The 26,828-nt window shown below is 39.9% G+C and overlaps 1 protein-coding gene across 5 annotated transcripts in view; it reads left to right on the top strand.

The window, feature by feature from the left end:
• Nucleotides 1-11,607, top strand: part of SYT14 (synaptotagmin 14) — a 90,083-nt gene extending 78,476 nt beyond the window's left edge. For 3 of the 5 annotated variants that reach the window (XM_084512298.1, XM_084512296.1, XM_084512294.1), the window contains 2 exons: nucleotides 1,195-1,251; nucleotides 2,392-11,607. In XM_084512298.1, the coding sequence (XP_084368424.1) occupies nucleotides 1,195-1,251; nucleotides 2,392-2,705 (371 nt within the window). In that variant the 3' untranslated portion in view covers nucleotides 2,706-11,607. The remainder of the gene's footprint in view (nucleotides 1-1,194; nucleotides 1,252-2,391) is intronic. The other 2 variants (XM_084512297.1, XM_084512295.1) reach the window with 1 other exon arrangement.
• Nucleotides 11,608-26,828: the final 15,221 nt, after the last annotated feature.

Here is a 26,828-nt window from a genome sequence, read left to right as displayed (position 1 = left end):
CGTTCTCTGTGATACCATTTCCATAAAATGAAAACTAAGGCCCAGGAGGTTGATAGCAAAATGCTCTGACCACATTTGTTGTTTGAACAATCAGTGCTCCAAAATCTTTAGTAGTGCTGCAAAGTGCATACACGGGTCAGTTTTCATTCAGGTCTTGAGAAACTCCAATAGAAAGGATAGCAATTTTTATTTCTCACAAGTGATCCTTCCTGTATGCTGGATCACAAAGCTATGCAATTTTTGTGAAATGCTTCTGCAGCAAATAGGATTAAGTTCTTCATTTCTGCTTCTTGGTAGTCTATGCTCCTCTGCTGCATATTTTAAATTTTATTTAGTAACTCATTTAGGGACTTATACAAGCAAATAAGCTAAATCCTGCAAGCAGTCAAAGCTGGTGATAGAGTCTGTCTTTTCTTTTTGTGACAATTAATATTTTGTCTGAGAAAAGAAGGATGCTTCTTAGTATCTCTTAACATTTTGTTGAAAAGTTTTTGCATGTTATATGCATGCATGCGTATTTGCACACACACAAGATCCATAAATATATGAATTTTAACAACTGAGATCTTTGCATTTAAATAGAGAGACTCATACATTAATTTTGGATGTAAGCATCCCTCAGCTTTGGGTAGACTTTTAGAGTCATTCTTGTGCCCAACTCCTTCTACTCAAGAAGTAAAGTGTTAAAATAATGTAGCTGTAACTAATACCTAAGGGCACAAGAAGCTTAGTTTGCAGGTCAGTGATTTTTCATTTTATTGCTTTTAATGTATAAGTATAACCACCATGTGCAGTTTTTCTTAATATGCTGGAGTTTGCATGAAAAAGCGTAAGGGTTGATAAAATGGATACGGTGATTTTAACCCAGTCTTCTGTAACCTGATCATCTGCATGATTCTTTCTGTGTTCAGTGTGCTTTAGAACCCAGTAGCTGTAAGTGCTAAGATAACCCATTATATAAGCAGTGTAATTTGTTAAAGATTACACAAAAACTGCACAAAATTGTCATTTCATGAAATTTTACCCAACGATCCTTTTGTTCAATCCTTTTCCTGATATATGCTGCTAAGGTTTTGTGCTCTTCCACTCCAGTGAATAGTGTTTCCTCTTAAACTCTAACCTTTGATCCTCTCTCACCCAGCTATTGACATCTGGTCATTATTTCTTTTACTGCTTTCCACCCCCTGTTGTCAGATGGACTGTTCTGTTGTCTAAAACACTTGATAGGTGGACAGGTTTATATAATCCGAGGTGAGTTCCTGTAGACACTAATTGGATGTTGTCTTTTTCATGCAAAAGAAAACTTGCCAGCAGTAAAGCTATACACGGCTGCCTACCTTATTGGTTTATAACAGTATATGTTTATTATTTGTGACACTCTTTAATGCACAAGTTGCATTTATCTCTGATTATGGATGATGGGATTTCAGGATTTCAGTGTACCTGCATAGTGAAATTATGCAATGTTTCTTTTTACAGAAACTTGAATTTTTAATAATATTATTCACTATTATTCATGGCAGGAATAAAGAATGCAAAAAAAAAAAAAAAAAAAAGATTATTTAATAGTGGCATGTTTCTTAAAATAAGTTATAACTATGACTTCATAAATGCACAACTTTCTGCAGGAGCATGGCTTGATGCTTCTAGTCAAATGAAAATAGAGCTTTAAAAATAAGTATTTATATCCAAATACTAACATTCTGTGTATGCTAGCCACACTCACTCACATCAGCTTCCTAAATGTACTTGCTAAGAGCACTTTAAACAACCATACTGAATTGTGTAAAAATGATTTCTGTAAAGGCAAAGTGTATTCCTTCATGAATCTATAAATTAGTAATTTTATTTTTTATTTTGTAAACTTTCCCTTTTGAATGCATCTTGCTATGTTTTGGTCTTTAAAACGAATAAAATAAAGCCCAAAATGAGAACCACATCCATGCAGAGATTATTCTTAAGCATTTCATCCTGGCTGTTTTGATATCATCACTGCATATCAACTTTTTTCTTATTCTTTTTCTCTTCATTGTCTTTATTCTACCTCATTCTTATTCTCTGAAAATTCAGTGGTATGCTTTACAGTGTTGTGGCTAGTTGGAGCTTGCTAAGTGTTAATTTAAGTTTGTTTTGAACAAATAAGGGGCTTGATGGGAAGAAGGATCATGAGGTATACCTTTAATTTAACCCATTTACATAGTACTGAAGTTAATTACTTTGTTATTGTGTTTGTACTGTTTTGCTTAATTGTCATCTTCTTCATGTGTCTAATCTAAGCTGTGTTCAATCAGCCTGGTATACACCATATCCTTGAGAATCTTGTAAATATCTCATTATCAAAAACGTTTGTTCTAAGACTTCTGATATTCCAAACTATGATTTATTTTTTAGATACATATGTTAAGCTAACACTGCTGAACTCCATGGGGCAAGAGATGTCCAAATGCAAAACTTCAATCCGTCGAGGACAGCCAAATCCAGTATACAAAGAAACCTTCGTTTTCCAAGTTGCACTGTTTCAGCTTTCAGATGTGACACTCATATTGTCTGTATATAATAAACGCAGCATGAAACGAAAAGAGATGATAGGGTGGATTTCCTTAGGTCTTAACAGCTCAGGAGAAGATGAACTTAATCACTGGACTGAGATGAAAGAATCTAAAGGACAGCAAGTATGTAGATGGCATACTTTACTAGAATCTTAAAGGACGGTACAAAGTGCGGTTGTGGTTCTAAGGAAATTTTGTCTTTCAAGATGATCATTATTTCCGGTCACAGTCTACAGATCTGTTGTGGAAATGGAAAATGAGATCAACATTCCATTTTAAAGTGCACAACATGCAAAATGGCGGGATTTAATATATAATCGTCATTTAGTATCAGGCACATCCTTGGTGTTAGAGGAGCCTTGCTATATGCAAACATGTTAGCAGTCCCTCCCCTAGCCACCTGATGCTGTATTCATTTGGGTTTGTTTTGTGTTTTACAATTCAGTAATATTTTATGTGAGGTTCTCCAAATTAGCGTATGCTCCTTCTTGTGTACTTTTTGTAGTGCTCTTACACTGTAGCTTCTGACCTGCCTGCATTCAGATTAAGGGTCAATAATTTGCACTAAAAAAGAAAAAGTTGATGATCTGTAAAGAAAAAAATCAACAGTGAAAAACACCACCACAAAAACCAAGCCCACCAGTGGAGAAGAACATTTAGTAATATGGCATATATGAATATACTGTTGTTTAATGCCGAGTTTCTTTCCAGGAGCTTAGTACAATTAAGTTTTCATTTTTGATATCCAGTTGGTTTGAAAAATACTAGCATTTGGGCATCAGGTGAACTTTGACATAAAATAAATGTTTCTTCAGTCTGTGACAGGAACGAGCTCTCTATATGGCATAAATTGGGGTTTTCCCTCTTGCCTGTACTTCTGCCTAATCCAAAGAGACCAGATCATTAGTTTGGTCCCTTCCAAATCTCCTTAGACAGGTTGTACTGTAAAACTATGTAACTTTCTGTTGAAAGCACCTCCTGTATTCGTGTATTCCAATGTAGGAAGCTCATAGAGCACGATTTTACTAAGATATTTTTTCGTTAAAAAAAATATATATATATATGTATTTCTTTAAAATGTCAGCAGTTGGAAGTTAGGTTGAAAGACTGAAGGAGGTGGAAGCAGTTGAACTGCTCAGAATGAATGAGAAATATTGTGACTTCTGTTGGAATAGACGTTCGTTTGAGTCTTTTCTGAGCTGTGTTAGGGATTACTGTATGCCCTTTGTTGGAAGTACAGGTCAGACCAGAATTTTTTACCTTTCTTCTTGGAGAAGACAACATTAGTGAGTTCTTTTTTTTTTTTTTTTTTTTTTTTTTTTTTTTTTCCCCAAGTGATTTGCCAGCAAATGAATTAATATTCACACCCAACAAAGAAATTTTCCTTGCTTACATTCAGGTTGGGAACAGCAGCTTTCAAAGAACAAAAGGAGCCACAGTATCACAAAAAAAGTTTACCAGTGAACACTTCTGGCTTCCACTAAAATTAGGGAAATATCTGTGCTTCTGAGATTCCTATTTGTCCCAAATATTTTAACTGGAATCACACTAACTGTCCGACTGCTGAATCCAAGTCAGATTACTGAAATTGTGGATTATTGAGTAAATGTTATTTTTTTAAAATGCTTCCCAATTCAAATACTGTCTTTGCCTGTAATGACGTCTCATTTAAAATTTTAATTGTTGCTGTATGGAAAGCAAGCAAATTTGTTTTTCTTATAAATGGTGGTGATGTCTTACTGTTTTTTAGCACTTGGTGGGTAGAAGACAGAAGTTTTGGATACTATTCAGAGAATTAGTGGTAGCCTAGACCATTATCATTAGGACAATTTATATTTTTTTCTCTCATATTTCTTTTTAATACCTTTGAACCATCCTGGCTTTAGGGTATATAGTCAAGTACAGTGAGATTGGAGACAGTGACTATACTATACTAAAGACGTTTCATGTGGTTCTCAAATTTTCATACTACTTAACAAGTTCACTAGGGCCTTTTTAAAGACTACTGTAATTCCACTTCTTAGTTTATTTGGTGCCTTCCAAAGGGTTTATTTGCAGAGCCAGGTTTTCAGATTTAAAGGTTAACAGGCCTGATTTTCAATCTGTTATTACATTGCTGCTTCATTTACAGAAGCTTTATTTATTAAATACGAATAATCCAAAAACTCTTTAACCAGGAATGATCTTGCAGTGCTACAAGTTGTCTCTTTTAGTCCTTTTTGTTGCTCGGTTTGTAAAACGTAATGTTGAGTGTAGAATTTAATAATAATAATAATAATCAACATTAATTTTATATGCATAAGGAAAATGCTCAGATTTTCCCAATCCTTATAGCTTTCCTATGATAGAAACTGTCTTAGAAGCTGATCAAAAGCAACTTTCAATGGATGTGGAAGTGTTTTTACTCATTCTGTTTGTGGATGTTTGAACGCTCTTTCCTAAAGCTGAAACTTGTCTCTTACTGGTTGTCTCTTTGTACAGATTTTGATTTAAAATAATTTACAGTTTTTAACAGTAGGAACTGATGAAGTTAATTCCAGTGGAGAATATATTTAACATTGCCATTGAAGAAATGAGTTTGGAAGGTGCAGCAAGTAACCTCTTACAGAATCCAAACTAAACTAATAGTGTCATGACTTGGGTTTATGTTTGTGGGTTGCATTACTTCAATTTTACATCTAATCATTCAGATTTCTAAGACACTGAAACCTTAATTTAGACATAGCAGAGACTGAAAATAATCTGCATTGGGCACATTTGGGAAGAAGAATCTCTTTCTAGATTATGTGACTTTTCCCACAGTAGTCAGGTCCAGTTTGTGCTACGCGGAAGAAGGTTTGCCTTATTTGGATTTATTCTGTACAAAGGCTGGAAACTGAATGTGTAAAGAATGGAAATGAATGTTTAATTTTCAGGCAGTAGAATATGGATTTTCCATGCAAAACCAGTCACACCAATAATTGGATTCACCCTGGGATTTTTATGAATTAGTTACAGTATCAGTAGTTGTCATGTTGTTCTTTCTTTGTAGATCCCATTCTTATGCATTGTTTGTCATTATATTCTTCTTACTGCTTTATGCGAACCGATACTTTCCTATCTGAAATCTGCCTTAGATGCAGAAGCCCCCATAGGGGCTTAAGCATATAGTGCATTTTGGTGCATTAACTGAAATCTCAAGCATGGAACAGAATTTCTACAGAACAAAGTGTTTGAAGCAAATTAGAAAGAGACAGTTATGTTTTCCTCAGACTTGTCGGTGCTTTCTTCATAGTTTTTGTTGCTTATTTTTGTTCAAAAGTACAATTAGTACTTGGAAGAGTTTATCAAATTATCTAATCAGTTTTCTGTGTGCCAATATACCGTGTAGAGATTACAATTCTTGAATTAGTTTTCTGACAGTGTAGCCTTAAATAATTGTAGAATAGTGAAGTTCTTACAGATTCTATTCTGGAAAATATTTCATCCTTTCTGCATGTAATCTATTTGCTTTAATGTTTAGAATATTTCACATAGGTGTTCTCAAAGGTAAAGTCATCTTAAAGTATCATAGCTATGAGGAAAGGTGGTTCATTCCTTTCAGTATGTGGTATGGGCAAGGTTGCCATCTGTACAGACAAGTATGAAATCACTGTGCAGGAGGATGAGAGGGCCCACGGTCTGTGTAGGACATCGCTGTCTCCCACATTTGTGGAGGCACAGAGTAAGCAGAGCCATGCTTCTGCTCCCTGCTTAGGAGGATGGCACTGGTAGGATTCAAAGCTTGGTCCCTGTGGTGCTGCTCCATGCTCAGGACTTAAGGGACAGCCACACAGTGACCAAGCAGTGAGTCTGAGCGTAAAGGCAGAAGTTAGGCAAGGTGTGATGGATTGAATACAGATCGCTCCCACACATATAAATTCTAACAAAAAGTCTGTGGTAAAATTAGAGAATGATCTTTGAGGGGAAGCCTCTTGGCCTGAGCGTTTCAATGTGAAACTATGAACACATTACCCTTTCATTTAACCAAGAGTCCAGTTAAACTCTTATTCATCACACTTTTCTGGAGGAAAAATGGCTGTCTTGTCTAAAGCAGATTTTAATATTATGGCTTGTCCAGCGGCAAGGCATACTGACTTCCTCCTTTAGCTGAATTCTCAGTAAAAGTTCATCATTCATTTAACTCTCCCACTGATGTGCATACACACCTCCCATTAACGTTAATAAGAAGAACCCACAGGCATCAACAGGAGTGGGGACCTGACCCTGAAGTGTTATGTGTAATGGGATCAGTAGAGTAGGGCAGTGATACAGCGGGGCACCTGCAACACGATCAAATGTGATTCCAACTGTGAATGGATGTTTTTAAAAAAATAAATAAATCAGGATACTTAGTTATTTAATCATTATCTCTTATTTTTGTTTCTTCTATTCCTCAGCTTGTGGAAATGCTTGAACATTAAAAATGTTAAAGCAATCGTCAAACATCTTGATTGCTTTAACTGGAATATTCAGCAAAGTTATTGTTAGAACAAGCTGTCAAGAATGCTCTGTATTTTTGGTCTATTTAACTCAGCTGCTGGATTTTGTAGTACTTCACAGCTGGGTTTCAGACAACTTTGTTCTGGTGGTAGTTTTTGAAGGGGAAGTCATAGAAGCATTTGCTTGTCAGTGAAACAATTCCTGATGAAGCGATGCCATCTGGGAGTGAGGGCACTAAAACAAGAGAGGGCCTCACACTGAGGTAGCTGCAGTGACTCCACTTCCACTCGAGGAGCCTCGCAGTCCTTGGAGGGCCCTACTTAGAGAAGAGGCGGTGTGTGCTTTGTGGGAGCTCGTACATCCAACGTTGCCCATGTTGCTCTGTGTGGGAGCCCCTTGGCTGCTAACCTAGCATATTTTGTAGACATAAGAAGGGTAAATAAGTGTTTATTTGCAGGGTGAGTACAAACTGGCCTACAGTGATGTGGATTAGTTTAGCCTTACGAACTTACCACTGCCCCTCCTTAATTGCAAGCAGGGTTTCTTCCTTTCTGCAGACTATGCAGAAATCTTATGCACCCAATGTATCTGTTTATATTATGCCTACTTGCATACGGCACGATTAGATTAATGGTAGCAAGCTTAGTTGGTATTTGACATGGTGTGACTGAATTAAATTGGTCTGATACGTGCTGGGCCAGGTTTTTGCACGTTTGATACGTGCTGCACAGGGTTTTGCTGATGTAATAGAGAATAAGATCTGTATGTGGAGGAATGTGCCAGGAGTTAGGAAGATGGGTAGTATTGCTCCTTTAGGAATGAAGACCAGGAAACAACTATGTCCAGAAAAGGGGCAAGGCTAGCCTAATAGCAAGAAGCATTCATTCACTTCCTTGGAAGCATTTACTGGTTGAGCTGGTACAAAGCGTCCAAAAGTTGCCTGTCTCTGAGGAGCCTACTCAGGAGATCAGAAGCAGTACTACCATACCACTGAAGGAATACCTCATGGACATTCAGGGATGTAATTAATGTCATCCTTTTTGTCTTATATCTGAGGACACGAGTCTTGCCCGTTTTATCGAGTTAATTCTTTTGCTGTGTTTTGCAAATCCTATGGACATTCACTGCATGCCTAGGGTTTAAAGTGGATTGCTTTATAACTTTTGGTTCATTTCCAAAGCATGACTTTGAGTGAATTTTCAGAATTAACTAGAAGCATTATCATAGCTTTAAGATGTAAGGTAATTTCTAGGCCATAGTGCAAGCAAGGAGCAGGGCTTTGAACAAATTTTGATGGTGAATTTTGCAAATGGCTTATTATGACATTTTAAGAAAATTTCTAAGCGGTTGAATGTATTACGGAATATTTACAAAAAAAAAAAAAAAAAAAAAGGAGGAAATAGAGCAATGATCTTTTTTACTATACAGCTAGTTTGCTGTCCTTTCCAGTAAACCACAAGGTTCATTAGTGCTCCGTACTGTTTTGTTTATGACAACAGTTTTTAATGTGATTTTCATGACAAAGTGTAATTAGTGAAACCTTTTATTCAATTTTCCCTTTGGTTGCTTTTTTTAAGGAGAGATTTCTCCTTATATAGTATATATACTTTCTTACAGAGCTTTCTTACCTATTTTTCTATAAGATGATTTAACAATGTAAAAATAAATGCTCTATGAGCAAGCTGTATCACTGTTACACAATCTAAAGTGCTAATATAATGACTAAGGGCCTGAACCTACTGCCTTTTACTCTGGTCTTGGTTTAACTGCACTTCCTTCGTGTCGGGCAGAACCTTTCCCCATAAGCAGTTCCATCCATTTCCCTGAAGTGACTCAGGGAAAGGTACAATTAACGCGAGGAAGAGTGATAAAACTGAGCCTCCTCTCCATTCTTAGCAGGACGACTGTCATGAGTAAAGGCTGCTGGCTCTGTCCCAAAAGTGTAGTTATAGATTATAGTTCCCTTGATCTTCAGTAATTTTGAACTTGTTTTCTGGTGACTATAAGCTAATAACTGGTCGTAGTGAATACAAATATTGAATTGTGCTGTTATCAGCAAGATTATTAAAATGTGTTTCACATTTTAATTCATTCTCTCATTGGGATATAAGGAATTGGGTTTGTGAAGCATTATATTGCATAGAGATAGCACACATTCGCCGCATTTTTAATAAGTGTATGAAATATACGGTATGTAGCATTTTCTTGCATACTTTTATACTGCCTGTATGCCACCGATGCACTCGGTGCCTTGTTTCTTTTGTACAAGACCGATATGTAGAGAAACTAATGTTATCACATGTAAGCAATGTCACTGCAAATCAGAAGATGTCTTAACCCGGTGATTCCTCGTACAGGAGGTTTCAAATGGCAGTTCGGTTTGACACAATGCATTTCTTTGAGTTTTTAGCTTTCCCCTTCCCTTGCTCATCCTGCCTCTCCAAGAAACCTCCTCACACGACTGTTTATTCCTATCTGATTCCTGTGTCTGATCTAAGTCACATGGTGTTAACCAAAGAACCAAGTCTGTTTTGAATTCTTCGGACAAATATTGTTTGGACTTGCTGTTACTTAAAGACAGAAATGACATAACGGATCTCTTTGAACAAATATAAAATAGGCTTCTGTAAATGTGACTCGCAGCTGAGAATTCAAGATACCTCTCTTCTGACTGGTCGTGCATTATTGTGTCGGTAGCAATGTGTTTGATTTATATTTCTTTGTGTATTTAAATCAAAATCTCATCACAAAAACATAAATCAGTGCTGTCAAATTAGCTTATTTTACTCATTTTATACATATATCTGAAGTGTGCAACTTTGAGAACAGATTCAGCTTTTGTGTCTGAAGTCCTGATAGCATATGATAACTGTCTAGTATATGCTGGTCTTACAGAAACAGATTCATGCTGCATTATATGTACGTTTCCTACTAGTATCCTCTTCATTGTATAATTTATGGAATATAACATGGTTTTCAACTAATGTTTCAACTTGAAATTCCTTAAAATTCGGTGCATATATAGCCTTAAACATTTTAAGACACTAAGCACAGTTTTAAAGGGAATAGGTTATATTTGCAAGTCCTGTTTAGAAATCGGAGAATTATTTTTATATGTCAATCAAAGATCATCGAAAATGGGCATATTACAGTCATGTTACCAACAGTGCTCCTAATTATATGCATTTATAAAAAGCATTTTGGTGGAACTTTTTAGACATGAAACATCACTGCTCATTTTCTTTCTTGAATTTGCTGATTTTGTTTTCATGCTTTCATTTCTGTACAGAATCTTGGAGCCTATAAAGAAATGTCTGTGACTGAATTTTCCCTCTTTTAGAATTTTTTGAGCTTCTCTTCTGTTTTGCTGTGCTTTTAATTTGAATAAGCAGTAATTAAAATTCTCTATTTATTTATTTATTTTTACGTTTTGACAGTAAGAAAGAGTGAATGACTGTTTTCAACTGTTTACATGGCTTATTAAATTCTTAGGACTTCATTTGAAACTGTCATTATAATCCAGATGAAGACATACCTTTCATGGCATTTCAGTCCACAGCAGGTGAAGACAGAGCTCTGGCAATGAATGTGCAGATCTGCATATTGGGTGTCAAATTGTAAATCCCCAGAGGGATTTATAATTATGTGTCACATTGTATCTACAGCATCTCCAATTGTGTGATGTCAGTTACATCTTGTTTTCTTTCCTTTGTTATTAACAAGCAAAAAAAAACACCCCAACACCCTATTTTCATCATTTTATGCTAACGTATATTAATCTTGAGGGTTTCCAGTGTGTGAGATTAGTTAGTGTTGTCAGCTGTCTTTCTGTTTAAAAAAATAATAATAAAAAGATGGTCTTTCAGCACATGCATTCCATTACTATTCTGATTTTGGGGAGAGGCAAAATGCCACCAGCTATTTGTAGTTGTATTTACCTGTAGAGCACAGGTAATTTAATTCCATATTAGTTTGATGAAAACATGCTATAGTATATTTTCAAAGTATGGATCCGTCACAACATTAAAATAGTCATTTTACGTACCTGAAGCTTTGCAGCTGTGGTTTTCTATTTTGTTTGCTCTCTCTATTTGTATTGATTACTCTGTGAAATGTGGTTTTGTCGGTTTTGGGACTTGAATGGATATTCTTTGGTTAATTCAAACTACTTTCTGTATGTGGAATCAGCTTTTTGCATGTGAACTTAATTGTTGGAAAGTATTTGGAAAAAAAAAAAAAAAAAAAAGGAAAAATTACCTTTAAAACTGGTTGTTGTCACTTTCCTTTGGAGTTAATTGGATCTTAAACAAATGTAGTAGACTTCACTGTTTAGGAGATACTAACGCTTGGACAACTGTTTGAACTCCTGTCAGCATTAAAAGAAAACCAGAAATTTTGGCAAGCTAACTAATCCTCTCCCTAACACACTTCTTGGCTCTGTTTCCAAGTTTCCTAAGTTTCCCCAATTCCCTCTCCATTTCTCACAGTCTTTGTTGATGTCATGAATCTTCTACTTAGAGAAATTTAAATTAACCAATGTGATAATGTTCTGACAAATATGATGTGAATACTGGCAAATAAAGACACACTCAGGTGATTGACTGATTGACTTTGGTGATTCTGATTGACTTTGGAAATTGGCTTTATGCAATTTTCTTCTGGGGTCATCTTTGATTGTGTCTACTTCTTTGTCCCAAGTGGCTTTCTCAGAAGGGATCTCATCTAATGTGCCTAACTTCCACTTTCTAAGAAACAGGTAGGGTGAAATAATTGAAGCTTGATTTAAACATGAAATAATCACAGAATCACAGAATCACAGAATTTCTAGGTTGGAAGAGACCTCAAGATCATCGAGTCCAACCTCTGACCTAACGCTAGCAGTCCCCACTAAACCATATCCCTAAGCTCTACATCTAAACGTCTTTTGAAGACTTCCAGGAACGGTGACTCCACCACTTCCCTGGGCAGCCTGTTCCAGTGCCTCACAACCCTTTCAGTGAAGAAGTTCTTCCTAACATCTAACCTAAAACTCCCCTGGCTCAACTTAAGCCCATTCCCCCTCGTCCTGTCACCAGGCACGTGGGAGAACAGACCAACCCCCACCTCGCTACAGCCTCCCTTGAGGTACCTATAGAGAGCGATAAGGTCGCCCCTGAGCCTCCTCTTCTCCAGGCTGAACAAGCCCAGCTCCCTCAGCCGCTCCTCGTAGGACTTGTTCTCCAGAAATAAGTAACAATTGTAATTTCACTGTGACCCAGCTTAGATCTTCTATACTGTCCTCTAATGATTTTTGTAGTACGTGCTAGCAAAAAGCTTTCTGGGCCCTCATGGCAGGTCTGCTTTAGGATGTGCCTGAATATGTGGACATTTTAATAGGTATTAGCATACACACATGTGCACACACACACACAAAAAAAAAATTGTTACAAATTTCTTTTTCCTACCCTAAAGCTAGGAAGGCATAAGAGAAAGAGCTTCTAGCATTTATTCCCATTTCTGCAGATGAAACAAGCATAGCCCGGTGACTTTTACCAGATGAAACTGGAGAGAGTGGTATGTTTATTGCTGTGTGATCTTGATCATCTGGACCCATCTGTGCAAATCCTAGGACTTCTATAAACAAGATAATGTGGTTCTTGCTGGTGTTAAGGCTGGCATTTTCAAAAGACTATACACTTAAAAATAACTTGTCATTCCATATGGAGACTGGTACATACTTGGTACTTAAGAAACTCCAAGAGGAGCATTTACTTTCTGTCCATATTATTTAGAAGATGTCATAAGACACGTGGCATCTTTGTATATAAGGAGAAAAATAATAACCAACACAAATATTTTTCTCCAGATGATGCAAGATCTATTAAAACTTGAACATATGAACTATCAGGTATTTGTTTAAAAATTGAGGATTTATGAAGCTGTGAAAACATGACAGCATAAATGAAATGTGTAGTCAGTATGGTAGTACTTGTTCACCATTTATGAACAGCCATTTTCTACTCAAAGACTGCAGTGAAGAAGAGTTAATACATCCTGTGAATCAAATTCAGCTTTCAACTGCATGTGTGGCACCTTTCAGTCTGCTATGTTTCATGTATGTAGCGGAGCAGAATTAGGTGTAATGCTCCTAGTTGCTAAATAGCTTTCTGTGCAACAGCAATTGCTTCAGACAGAGCCAAATTGCATCATTTCTATGCAGATGCACCTTTACCTGTCAAAGATTTTCTCTGAATAGTTGTCTTCGTGTGGCAAATTCCACATTAGCTAGTATTTTAAAATCACTTAGAAGTCGCTAGTTACTTGTTTCCCAAAACTCCTGTGGGTAAGGGCTATTTATCATTTTTCCTGCTGAAATTTGTAATCGTCATTTTCTCTCTGGTGTTTTTGTTTTTACAGTCCAGCAGTGTGATTCTAATTTACTGCTTGCATCATATTAGACATTTCATTTTACTTGTAAATTACTATCCCAAAACTAATGAGAGCAGTACTAAGGCATTTTGTTACCTGCTAATCGTTTTGAGTAGCTAGCTACATTTCAGCACTGGGGTCTAAAAATTTTGGCTGTTGCATCAGCTTTAAGATCAAATCAAGTCAAATAAATTATCATCAAGGAAGATCATGCAACAAATCGTCTGGGGGTTAGATAAATGATTTAGTATTAAATTCAAAACCTAATAGGTTTGTGTGTTCTGAGTGTAGTTTACAGTGGTTTGTTTTTCACTTAATTAGAAGCCTTACATTTCATCTTATTAATAATGAAAATCCTCTTGTCAATTTGTGTAAAATCATGTTGAACTAACATGTATATTTTAGAGGCAGAATAAAATCTCCCCCCATAGCCTTTTGTATTATTTCATTTTATTATGAAAAAAAAAAAAAAAAAAAAAAAAAAAAAGACATTCTGCCTTTAATTCTCTTAGTGCAAAATAAGAAAATTCTGTTTTTCATTGCTGTTAACGAAAGTCCTAATTTCAAGAACCACAATGAAGATGGTTCAACCCCTGTAGCCCACTGTTTACAAGTACAAATTAGCTGTACGCAGGGATTAAGAATACCAGGCCAATTCATCTCAACAAATAAGTGTATAAAGGATTACAATCAGTCAGTAATCAAAGCTTAAATTATTATGTCTTGTCGTATCAGTTCTGTTGTAGTGGCATAACAGTTAGGAAAGGGCAAATCTGCTGAAGGAGACAAGATTTGTATCCCATTTGTTATTTGGAGTCAAGAACACATTTCCCTGACATCACGGCATTCTCAGCTGCTGATGCTGGGACCTAAAGTGCCAGTAGACTAAAATGTCAGTCACACAAGCCTTTGCTAATTAATGCCTTTATGAGAAAATGTCTGGCATTCTTAGGAAATCAGGGAGATATAGAACACAGGCATCATTCATATTTATTAAAAGAAAAAGAAAAAAAAAAAAAAAAAAGGAGGGTGAGGTATTTAATCAGCCGTTTAACAAAAGCTCCAAAGCAATCAGCAAAGCTAAAGGTCATGAAAAAGTAGGTCTAAGCCCCAGTGTCAAATCATCACACAAGCTTGTTGCAATTTTCTGAGACAATACCAAACACTTAGGAGCACACAAGCCAGGCCAACAGGCTAAGTAACAGCATTAACCGTTCAGTCTTCCCCATCTGTTATGCACGCAGCCAAGCTGACAGTTGGGATGGAGTACTTCTATGTATTGCTGTCATCGACAGAGCTGGTGCGTATTGTAAAGCAGTAGCATTGCTTGGGAAATAGCAATCAGGCTGTTTCCAGCACCTTGAGCACACCCTTTAATAAATCAGGATGAGAGCAAGACCGACAACTTGCATTTGTTTGTCTAAGTGTGGGAGGTGGGAACCCTCTTTAATTCCCCATTTGATGCAAACTGGCTTTGTAGCCCTCGCTGACTTACTTGGCCCTTGTTTTCAGTTGCCCAAATTCCTGTTTTCTTCCACTTTGTTGATACATCCAGGCACTAAATGATCAATTGTAGTATACAATTAATCTGTAAAGCTGATATGCATCTTCTGTTGAAAGGCAGCATAAAATACTATCTCTAAAGCATTGCCCTTTATAAATTGTAGCATGGGGTACTGTACGAAGAAGAATGCTTTCCTGCTTATGCTTGAATGTGCTGCATGCCTCGGCTATGCAGTCTTTTAGTCAGTCTTAATATCAACGAACCACTGAAGGATCAGAATAAGCCAAACAAGATTTTAAAACATCAGTGAGGTCACTTCACCAGTGTGATTGGATCCGAGCTTAAATGAATGCTGGTGCCAGCATAAAGAGTGGAAGTGTTCATCTGGAGCAGAGCTGTCCTTCCCCTGGTAATCCACACTTAGCTAAATGTCATCCTGTAACTACCACCTTAAAAAAAGAAAAGAAAACACAACTGTTATGAATATGGAGGCATTTTGCCTTGATGACTGTTGCCTGCAAGGAATCTGTCCAACCATTTTTCATCTCTGAAAAAAATCTTGTAAAACTTGAGAAGTGAGATCCACAGGGGCAGGCAGAACTGATTCTAAAAATCATTGAAATATCGCAGAGAGTCCTTTTGATGGGATAGAAATTGCTACTTGGTTCTGCCATAATTCAGCCTTTTAAAAAATAATTAGAAAATATATGGGAATGTCATCATTTAAAACGATGTACATTTAACACATTTGATGTTATTTTGGGGGTTCTCCTAAACCTCCAACAACAATCCCTCTTTTTTTCTTTTTTTTTTCCCCTCCTTCCACCCTCAGACCACTTGTCCCAACCTGCTTCAAGGACATAGATGGCCCTGAGGCATTTTCTGACAGGAGTCACTGTAGAAGTATTGCTGATAGCTGCACCTGGACCCTGGGAGAGCCCTTTGAGAGAAAGGGTGGTGGTGCATGACCGATGTGGGAGCACCAGAAAGCTGAGAGGTGGTAATAGTGGCAGGTAATTCAAAAGCAGGCATTTCCAGACCATTTGTAAAGGATGCTGGTACCCATGCCACCGCACATCTCACACACAGACTTGCTCTTCCACTTCCTTTTTGGCTTTTCTTTGGAATGGATTGATTCACCCTTAGGCAAGCGTTTCGCTGCCAGAAATATTTCAAGGAATTGTTCTTCTCTTCGTGCATATCCCACCCTCTCTAATTATGCATAACATTTCACTGAAAGCTTTCTCAAAAGGTAGACATGCCGCATAACATCTATTATATCAAGAGCCTGAAGACCAGAATACACTTAAACTGTTCATTGTCATTCTGGGCAATCCAAATTAAACATCCCCAGTAAATGCTGCACTCCAAAGAACAAAAGCTGTAAAACGATTCAGTGAATTTTCATCACATATAACCACTGTGAGATAAACGCTTCTGCCTTGCACAAAAAATAGCAGTGTCGTTTATGTGAGGAGTGGATTTTAAAAATGTTAACACATCGTGATTGTATGTACTTAGACCTTCAGCCTTCACTGGTATCCACTAGATTTCTCATCAAGTTACTGCACATAATCTTACCTGGTTTCTTCTCTGGGTACGACATGGAGTTATGCTTTTCACTTCAATGTTTCTTAGTGTATACTGAAACATTTTACAAATACTTGTTGTAGCTTATGCTCTTCTGTCAAGTGAGCGGATTGATAGTCTTAACCTGACCCTGAAATGAGCCAGTTTGAATATGAAGCCTGGAAAGTGCTTGGCAGTTCAGGCCACTGCTGCATGGCAATTTAAAGGAGGAGACAGATACATTGATCCTAATTTAATAGGAGAATTTTCAGGTAGGTAGTAATGGAGCTGGAATGTGGCCAAAGCCTCGAGTTTAACAAGCCTAACCTTATAAAATGTTTTATAGGATCTTTAATGAAAACAAACAAATGAGATCACAGCTTCATCTCTTCTGCAGCAGAGAGCAGAAAATGGTCCTTTCCCTCTAGAAATACCATGCTGCCTATCATCAGGCTGGGGCACTGAAAAAATCTGCCACCAGAAGCATTTTCTGAACAACCAAGATATCAATGTGTTGACCTGTAGGAGGAGTAGCTGGCTCATGTATTTTAGTCATAATGCTCCTGCAGATACTGAGACATAGCCTCTAAACAAGTGAAGAAATCCTTAACCAATTTGAATTGGAGTACATTGAATTCAACTAAATTGTTGATTCCCCCTCCCCCCCCCTTTTTTTTAATCTCAGAAATCTTGATGGTTTGCAGAATAATTTCTGATAAGTTTAAGCTCTTCAGATATCATGGACAAGATAAAGATCTCTAGATTTGCAGCTTTCCATAGACAAAAATTCCTATCTCCATCAGTTCTTTGGGATTTTTTAATAAATTTATTTCCAAATATAGCTAATTGTTGGAGAAAAAGATGTATGACCATAACAGTTCTTGTTAGCATAAAAATGAAGGAAAATTGATGCTTTGTGGGTACTGGAATTGCTTAGCTTGAAACTCTCTGTGTGAAATGAATGGTGTCAGCCTGCTAATCCCCAAATGTAAGTTACTGCAAGTACAGAGGGGGTCACATTGGGTTATTTTAAACCACCCTTACTGTGTGATGCGTTATCAACTGAAACAGAAGTCACCTTAAAAGCAACAGCCTCAAAAATGCATATGAAGATGTTCAGAGATTTAAAAACTATGAAAGTCCAGCTTTATATGGGTGCTTAAATCTTTCACAGTGGAATTCCAAGCACAGATGCGTTACACTGCTTCGTACCAGAAGGGCCCCAGAGCAGTGCACACAGGCCACAGCTAACTGACTTGGTCACTTTCATTGATGAAAATGCATAAAGAGTGAATCAATTTGTTTAGATTTTGTGAAACTCTCTGATAAAGCTAAATTATGGCTCACTTAGCAGAAGTAGCAGTTTGTTCATTGTTTCTTCAATTATACATTTACTTTTGTTCTTAACCTCATGGTGGATGTGTAGTTCCTAGCACACAGGCACAGAGGGGCCTGACACCCCGAGCAGCAGCAAGCGCTCAGGAGCTGTCACGAGCCTTGATGCTGACACCTGCATGTGGAATTGCTGAGGTGCTACCAGGTAAATCCGACTGCTGCTGCTTGGTACCATGCTGCAGCGTATAGTGGCCCCAAGAATGAATCCCAGTTCCAAAATCTGCACTCATTTATCTATTTAGCTTCGGACTTTTATTGAAGTGATCACTTCCTTTGTACAAGTATACTTTGAAACAAGGTGTATGTTCCGCATTACCAGGATCAGATTTGGGGAGAAAAAATATCAGCTGTATTTAAAAACACATACACTACATAAACTGAAAAAGAAACTTAATTGTAGTGCCCAGCCTGATTCCCTATGTTCCCTAATTCTTTCCCTGTGTACTTAAAAACAAGCAGAGAGCAAAACCTGGGCAAGTGGTTAATTCTTTCAAGATGACATAGACCTGGGATCCAACTAAGTAATATTCTTGCTTTTATATTTGATTTTTGGTTTGGATTATTCAAGGATATTTATCCTTCTCTCTTGGAATAATTTTGCTTTTGGAATAATTTCAGACAACAAACACAGTCTGCAGTTTAACGTACTGTTACCCACTCTGGCTCCCAGAATAATTTCCTCTACCAATTTATTTTTCAATCATTGGCTATGCTCTGCTGTTTTTTTTTTTGTTTGTTGTTTTTTTTTTTTTGTTTGTTTGTTTTTTGTTTTCTTTAAATCCTTTTCTGCCCCTCAGATTAGAAATTGCTGCCTAGATGTTTTTGTTGAGGACCTTTTATTTCTGATTTACTGTGCTTCCCTAAGTGAAGAAATTGCTCTCTTATTGCTGTGGAGTCGTAAGAAGCTGCTAATGCTTCTTGAGAGCAGAACCACACACAGGAGGCTCGTATAATTTTCTTTGTAATTGAATGGTATATTTCTCAGCATCCAGATTTTTAGCTGTTGGGATTTCTTTTTTAAGATGATATATCCTTTGGAGGCTGAGATGTACTTATGTTAAAGACAAGCAGGGCACATTTCCCTAGCCCTTACTAATGACTTGCTCGAGCCCATTAACAACAGCAAGCCACCCTTCCAGCTCGGGGTGATCTTGGGTAACCTTGCACAAACTTCCCCCAGTCCTGCAGCAGAAACTTGGCCCCCTGCTTCTGGCAGCGTTCGAGTTGGGCCGGTGCCTCTCGGCGCAGTGCCCTGCTACGTTTCTCTGAGGCCGTTTCTGTCTCTGGACTGGTTGGGTCTTTATTCACAGGGCTGGGCCCTGCCAGCTTTATTCGGGCTGAGCAGTCCCGTTGTGCTCAGTGACACCACTCAGAGGGAGGGGAACGGCCCTGGCACCCTCTGGTGTGGCAGAGGGGCAAGGAAAGTCCTTGTGAGAAGCAGAGAGCCTGGGCAACAGAGAGGGATGGTGAACGGGAACGTGTTGAGCAGAAGCAGACGTGGGAAGGCAACGAATCTTTAACTCATTATCCTGGAACAGCAGCCAAGTTAGAGCTCAAAAACAAACAAACAAGCAAAAAAAAAAAAAAAAAAAACAAGCAAAAAAAACTTTGGAAGTTTATGATATCTAAATTTTATTACAGAGTTCATGTTACAGCTTGATTGCAATGACAAAAATAAATCAACTGAATAACTGAGCCAAAGCTGATCATTATTCAGTTTTTTCTTGGTGGTTTGATGGATGAACTGATAGTGAAGTTTAAAAATCTCTCCTTTTAGCAAAAAAAGTCACTGTTCAGCTCCTGAGTGCATGTTTGAGAAGGGCAGTATATACAGTGTATTATTGCTTCTGGAGGTGACAGCAATTGTGGATGTAGACACTGTACTGAGTACCAATACAATACCGTATTAATACTGTAGGCAAAATGGAGATACAGAGTAATAAACAAGTGCTACCCCATATCTTCTTTTTTCTACTTTTTCAAAATTTAAGAACTTGTGTACTCATTGAAATCACGGGTGTTGCTGCACAATTTTGTTTAAATGACAGCAATCGCAAGTCCCCAGCCACAACTCACCCAAGCTAGAAAACTGCTGCCCTGGGCTTCGCAGGGCTTAGCTCAGGCATCCCCCAGCCCCCGGAGCTCTGATGTAGGCCAGGATCATCCATGCGCCATCCACATGGGACTGTGCCACCCTCACAGTAATAAGAGTACTCCCAAAAAACGCAGTGAGAATGAAGGGCGCCTTTCGGTCCTAGAGGAAGAACTGCTGCTGTGCATCGCGGCGCTACCGCTCCTAGCCCCGATGAGGACAGGAGCCACAGAACAGATCGCTACATGAAAATCAGAATAACTTCACGTTTTTTAATGCTACTTCCCAAGTAAAAGGAATAATCACTTCCTGTAGCACCATCTAAATAATTGAACGTCGATGCTAACAGACTATCTGTCCAAGTACAGTCAAAATCTGCCACAAATTCTTTTGCAATGACAAATTGTGCAGAAGCGTGCTTTTCTTATAAATGTCTCTGATCTTACATTAACCCTCTCATTAATTCTGCTGTTTCATCACCTCAATTTCACTTGTACCAGACTTCTTTTTTTCTTCTCACTTTCCTTGGTTGCAAGGTTATTTTATACCGTATGAGTATTTTATGTTATTTTGCCCTGGTTGTAAGAGATGGCCTTTCCCCTAGTTGTTAAATCAATAGGTTTGAGTCACTGAACCAACTAGGTTTTATTTATTTATTTTTAAATAATATTTTAGGTCTGCACTGCTAAATGAAAAATAAATAAAACCCTGTAAATTTTGATAAAATAGATCTGATTTTGTTTGCTTGCTTTTATAGACCAGTAATGCTGAATCTGAAGACCAGAGCACAGATAAGGAGACTGGAAGACAAGTAGGCAAAGTCATGTTAGTAAGCATTGATCTGAATGCTGTAAGTCTTAGGATGAAAAAAGATTTCAGTCCAATAAGAAGTTCCAGATCAAAATACAGTATTTCCTATTAACACTGTAATTTGTGTCACTAGCACAGCAAGCCTGTCTTGGGGAAGATGTCCCCAGAGCACAGAAATGAGTGGCTAATCCATTCCCACCTGAAGTGTCCTGCTGGAAGAAGCGTCTGGTGGGCACTCGGTGAATTACAGGCTTGAGAAATGGCCTGGCAGTGCCAGAGACCATGAACCAGACACAAAACTTCCACTAATGCGGCCTTTAGTGTCTTAAGTAGGTTCCTGGCTGCCAGTCAGTATTAGGCGTGCTGTAAAGGGACTTTCTAAAAAAAAATCTGACTCCAGACAGGGGTCCCTGTTTACTTCAGCTTGGTTTGGAGTGGTTAAATAGGATTTTGCAAAGGAAACGAAGGGGGGAGGGGGGGGGGAAACGACCAGATTCTCTAAGTTGAAAGCCTTGTTTAGGTAGAACTGAGCTGCAAAGGAATTTGGTGCAAGATTTGCAGTTTTTGTTGCTCTTGTCTAACCAAATTTACATTTTCAAAACCAAAAAAAACAAACCCCCAAAAGTAACATGAGTGAGCAGTAGCGCTTTTGGACGTGTGCATTACAAGTGATACAGAAAATACATTTGTGACTCAAAATTTTTAACAGCTGAGAAATAAATATGCAAAGCAGATTATTCTGTTTGCAGATGGTAATCCTGCCACACTGATTTTGCTCAGCTGTCTGATTTTCCAATGTCTGCATTCCTGGTTCCCAGGGTTCCCGGTTAAGAAATAAAATATGAGTCACGGAGCACGGTTACCTCCCGCACATCTGAACGGGTGTCTGAGAGCAGATTATTACAGGCTGATCCCGCCCCACTGAATCCAATGCAACGACAGGGGACTGGGGAAAATAAATAATTAAAAAAAATCTGTTCCCTGCTCTGCCCCTCGTTTTTACAGCTGTAGGGTGGAGGCACTTGCCAGCCCTTGTAAATCCCGTTGCAGTGAATTGGCTGCCAGCCCCCTGGGTGCTGCAGGCAGGGAGGGCAGGCGCTGCATGGCAAGGTGAGGCACGGCCTCATCCCCCCTCCTGCTCCCAGGGATGACTCAGGCGGTTATTAAAAATTTCCAGCTTCCAGCTAAAAATGGCACCAGGAGCTGTGCCACGGAGGGCAGGAAGGGGGATGTGAGATGGTTTCTGCCGCTCTGGTCCCTGCTTCCTGACGTGCACGCATGCACACGCACAGAGCCGGTGCACAGCTCGTATGGGAGAAGTTTATTTTGCAGTAAGACGGGTGAGCATTCTGCTTGAGGCTTTTGCAAAGACTGGATCCAATTTTCAGAGCCTGTTGCCAATATTTGTGAGTCATTTCCTTGGAATCCTACCTTTGGTGTTTATTTCCCTTAGAAGGAAACTTGTAAAAGAATAATAATAGCAGTCATTCTTCGTGGAAAGTAGCACAGGGCACAGTGGCAGACAGCTTGCTCTTTGTTCCCAAACACTTCTCTGTTTGCTTTGTTTACTTTCTTCAGCAGACAGAAAGTGAGGAAGGCGATATAATTAACCCCATAAAACATCTAATTTATGATGCCAGTGACATGCGTGCGCTGCTGCACGGGAGCGAAAGTGAGCTGGGGAAGCGTTTTTTTTTTTTGGTACCTCTTAAAGAACGAGAACTGCCTTGGGATTCGGGAAGTCTCCGCGTGTAACAGAAGGGCTTTGCTGCCTCAGACCAGCCCTAGTGGTGTAACCCCATCTTCTTCCTGACTTCGTCACTGTAACAACACCTGGCCCCTGTTCAGTGCTGAGACCTGTTGCAGAGGGAAGCCCCCCAGAGGCGCATGGCCCCTCGTGCCTTGCCGCAGGAACACCGCTTACCCCGGGACACTGACCTGGTTTGGCAAACTGAGCTGAACCCTGGAGGGAGCTGTACTCGTATGGCAGAGCTACACAGCCACCATCGGGGTGGAGGTGGAGAGCATACGAGACATTTTGGCGAAGAACGTTGGAAAAAAATATTTACGCTTATTGGAATAAATACCAGTGAGGCTTTATTGTTCTCCTAGAGCAGGCGGGACACACATGCTTCAGGAGGTGGCTGCAGTAAACAACTTAATGACACCTTTTTCAGATCTGTTGGGGGCGGAGGGGGGGGGGGTAGAAACAATTTGTGAATTTATTTGCATTTTCTATACTTGAACAAGTTCTGGTGCAAACTGTAACTGCTACAACCACCAGTTAGGAGCTTGTTGCATACAGGCCCTCAAGAGCACCAGGAGGTGACGTACCTCCAAAGAGAGATATTAAAGAGGAAACCTCTGCTATCAGCACAGAAACCTTCTATAGAAACCAGAAGCAGAAGAAAGCACAACTGCTAGGAATTCAAAAGATTACTATTTTTTTTTAAATCTGAAAGTGTGCTTGCTAAGAAAATGGGGGAAGTCTGACAAACCGGGACAAAGAAACTCCAGAAGGTTTTTATAGGAAGAATTCCGTTGAAAATAATTAAAAGAAAAATATTTATTGTGTGGGAATTGGGAAAGGCAGAGAAATATTTGCTTGAAATTCCATCCTGCGGAAGAGACACTAGAGCATCTGGATTTGTACCATTCAAGTTAGGAAAGAAGTTAAGGAACTGAAGATACCTTTGAAACACTTTCATGGAAAGGCTATATCTTGACACAATGTCTGATTACGAGTCAATTCCCTTTCAGCTGAGTGGTAAGTCTGGTTCTTGAAGGCAAAAAAAAGAGAAGAGAAAAAAAAAATAAGAAAGAAAGAAAAAACAGCAGATTCCTTGAACTTCCCTGAAGTGAAGGCCAAGAAATACAGGGAAAAGCAGTGGGCTTGGCAGGCCTGTGGTTTATCTGTACCTCAGCAGGCTGAGGAGCGGAACTGACCCCGTTGGCACCCAGACCTGCCACCCAACCAGCCCGAGGACTCCAGACAGCTGTAACCCTCTCGCTGTACCCTCACATCACGCTTACAGTGCTACAGGTGCTCCTGAAGCCAGGTGAGGCTGAGGCAGCAGAAAGTCATTACAGCCCAGAGCTGCACAGCCTTGTGGCCTCCTGCTGCCACCTGCCCCTTGGAAGTCCAACTTCAATTTCAGTTTAACTTCAGCACAACCCATGTGCCGAATGCACATAATTCTAGGTGCTTTTCCTCTTTACCCAGTGCTTGCAGCCTCGCTCTTCTCCTTGCCACCAGAGCCCTGGATGCAGGAATCGCCTTTGACTCTTCGCTTTCATTTACCATGACTTGATTTCCCCAGTGCATGGTGAGTTGGTGTGCCCAGAGTGCCCACTGCTTCCTCCAAAGCGTTACCGCAGCTCCATGCTCACCCACCCAGAAGATTTCACCCACTTTCAATCAAGGCCCTCCTAATCTCCCATCTCTGTTTCTCACTTCCTCCTCCTTGAGCTCCAGGCCTATCGGCCAGCTCGATCTGCTCAGCCACGAGCTCCCACATCCTCTTCCCCATCCAGCACTGTGGTCAGAGCCCAGCCTCCCCCCACCTCTCTGGCAGCAGGGTTTTAATTTCACACTCCAGGTTGTCACAGCCCTGCCCAAGCTGTCACCGCTCCACCATTGTCCCTACAGGTGTCCTCATGCATCCACTGCTTCCCTCTGGAAGCCTCTGTGCCCTTCTCCATGATGTGGCTGCCCACAGGGCACCTGCCCTCCAACAGGGAAGTTGGGGCCCCCAAACTGCGTGGCAGAGAGTAGGGAGCTAGCAGTGAGGTTAGCCTGGAACAGTGCATGCAGGGCAGAGCTGGTTTTGTCACTTTTCATGCTCCTGCACTGGTCTGGGTGCTGGATTGTGGCTTTCCCTCCTCCTTTCCAGGTGCCACTTATTTGGCTAGGGTCTGGCTCTCATCCACGGGGGGACTCCCATCGCTTTTGTGGTGCGAATTTCAGATAATGCCAGGAAGAGAATAGTTACCAAGCTGATGGCAATTATATTTCTAAGCACGTCGGTCCAGATGTTAAGAGTGGCATCGTACAGCTAGGAGACATTACTCTCTCCTTAAGCCACGTTGCCGTGCACTGGGAATGCTCCAGAATATGTGCTAACTCTGCATGCAGAGCTTGGGTGCAAACCCAGGAGTTAGGAAAGGAATGGCCATCCTAAATCTATTCCCCTGTCTTTCTTGATCTTGTAAGACCTGCAGCATTACCGTAACAGGCATTTTATATTTAAGTTTGTGGGGTTTTTTTTGAGGCATTCTGGAAGTGTATAAAAAGCCCTTTTCACTGACATCGCATCAGGCTTGTTATAATGTGAATGGCATCATTACAGTTCTCTCATTAACATCATAATGGCTCTGGAGGAATAGTGAGCAAAAACCCAGCAAATGGAGTAGAGCAGCAACGCGTAGTAGTCTTGCTGTGTAAAGCTGCGTATGGAAAAAGTTTGACGTTTTAACCTTCGGGCTGCTGCATGTGCCTCAGGGTGTCCTCGCACTGCGTGCATTTGGCTGGCAAAATGGAAAAATTGTGGTAGCCTAAGGATGGAGGGCTGGGTTCAATAAAGAGCCCTGCCTGGCTTCCATGCCACTGAAGCCCACACAAGGCTCCCAAATGACTTTTTCAAAAATTGAATCCAGCCCCGAGTGTCAACCTTTCGCTGTAATTTTGTATAGTAAATGCATTGTATGCTCAAATGTACATCTTTCATCCTTTATTTCCAGTGGTGTTAATGGAAATGCAACAATGCGTGTGCTGTTCTGCAAAGTCTCATTGAAATGAATGGGATTTTGGATGAAATCCCTCCATTGCATACGATAATGTATTATAAATGGGCTGGGCTTATGGCTGGGGGATGATGTGATCTGGCTCTCGTTCTGGCTCTGACACTGATTTGCTGTGTGACTTCTGGCAAAACGCTCAGGAGGGGATTTTGCTGCCCGTAACGGGGAGAAACGGCACGGCAGCTCCCGGAGCAAAGCCAGAGGTCCTGTTTCTGGGCTGGGTGCAGCCACAGTGCCTCAGAAACATCCCCTCGTGCTTCAGGCTCTCGGTTCTGCGGTGTCCAGCATCACCTTGCAGGAGGCTGACTGCTGACGTACTGCGTCCCCGCAGATCCCTTCCCACTCATTTGCAGCAGCTGGCAGTAAGCGCTTCTGAAAATCAAACAAGAGCAAATAGCATGCCCGGCGTCAGGAGCCTCTTAAAAAGGCTGGTTCTCTGCTTCTCTGTGCTGAAGCAATTCCTCTGCTACAAAATGGGGCTTATTTTGTAGCTGAGTGCCACCTCTGCAGCTTTGTAAAGCACGCCCAGACCCACAAGCTCGGTTTGGGGTTTTGGTTTTCTTTTTCTTTTTTTCCTCCTCGGGAAGCTCTATTATTTATGCCTTGGTTTTATTCCATTTGGAAACACAGCGAATGTGCGTGGACAGTAGCTGTTTATGGAAGTTAACTGGCCTGCCTCTATTAATTTTACATGTTGTAAATAGCAGAAGCAGTTCATTTACTTTACAAGCTGTCCAGAGAAGTCAGTTTTTTCAAGATAAATCAGCAGCAGTGTGCAGAAGGCATCCCAACACTTCCTTCCTTCCTTCCTTCCTGTGTGTTTCTGCTTAAGCGCAGAAAGACTTACTTGTGATGAAATATGGTAACAAAATGCACGGTCGACAGCTCTGAGTCCAATTTTGTTCTCATAAAAGAATTCCACAAAGGGATGCTGAACTCATTAGGAGCAAAGAAATCCTGACTTTCCCAGAGCAGCGGTGAGTTTCTTCCAGCCCTTACTCTCCAAGGACAGCACTGAGTGTTGACATCAGGCCAACATCGGAAGATTGATGTCTCCCTGGGAGCGATTCCTCAGCGCAGATTAACGAGGAGAGTCCATGGGTGCTTTCTAAAGGCAGCGCAACCTTTTCAGCCACGAAATGCATGACTTTTGAGCTGGTTCTCAGCTGTTTCTTTTGGCCCTGACCCACTTGTGGTTTTGAGCAGTCTTTCCGTGCGTCGGGACTCAGCTGGAAACAGA

The sequence above is a fragment of the Aythya ferina genome (assembly GCF_964211825.1).
Source record: "Aythya ferina genome assembly, chromosome: 3".
Taxonomy (NCBI): domain Eukaryota; kingdom Metazoa; phylum Chordata; class Aves; order Anseriformes; family Anatidae; genus Aythya; species Aythya ferina.
Note: the sequence above shows the minus strand (reverse complement) of the source record. Positions and strands in the feature narration are given on the sequence as shown.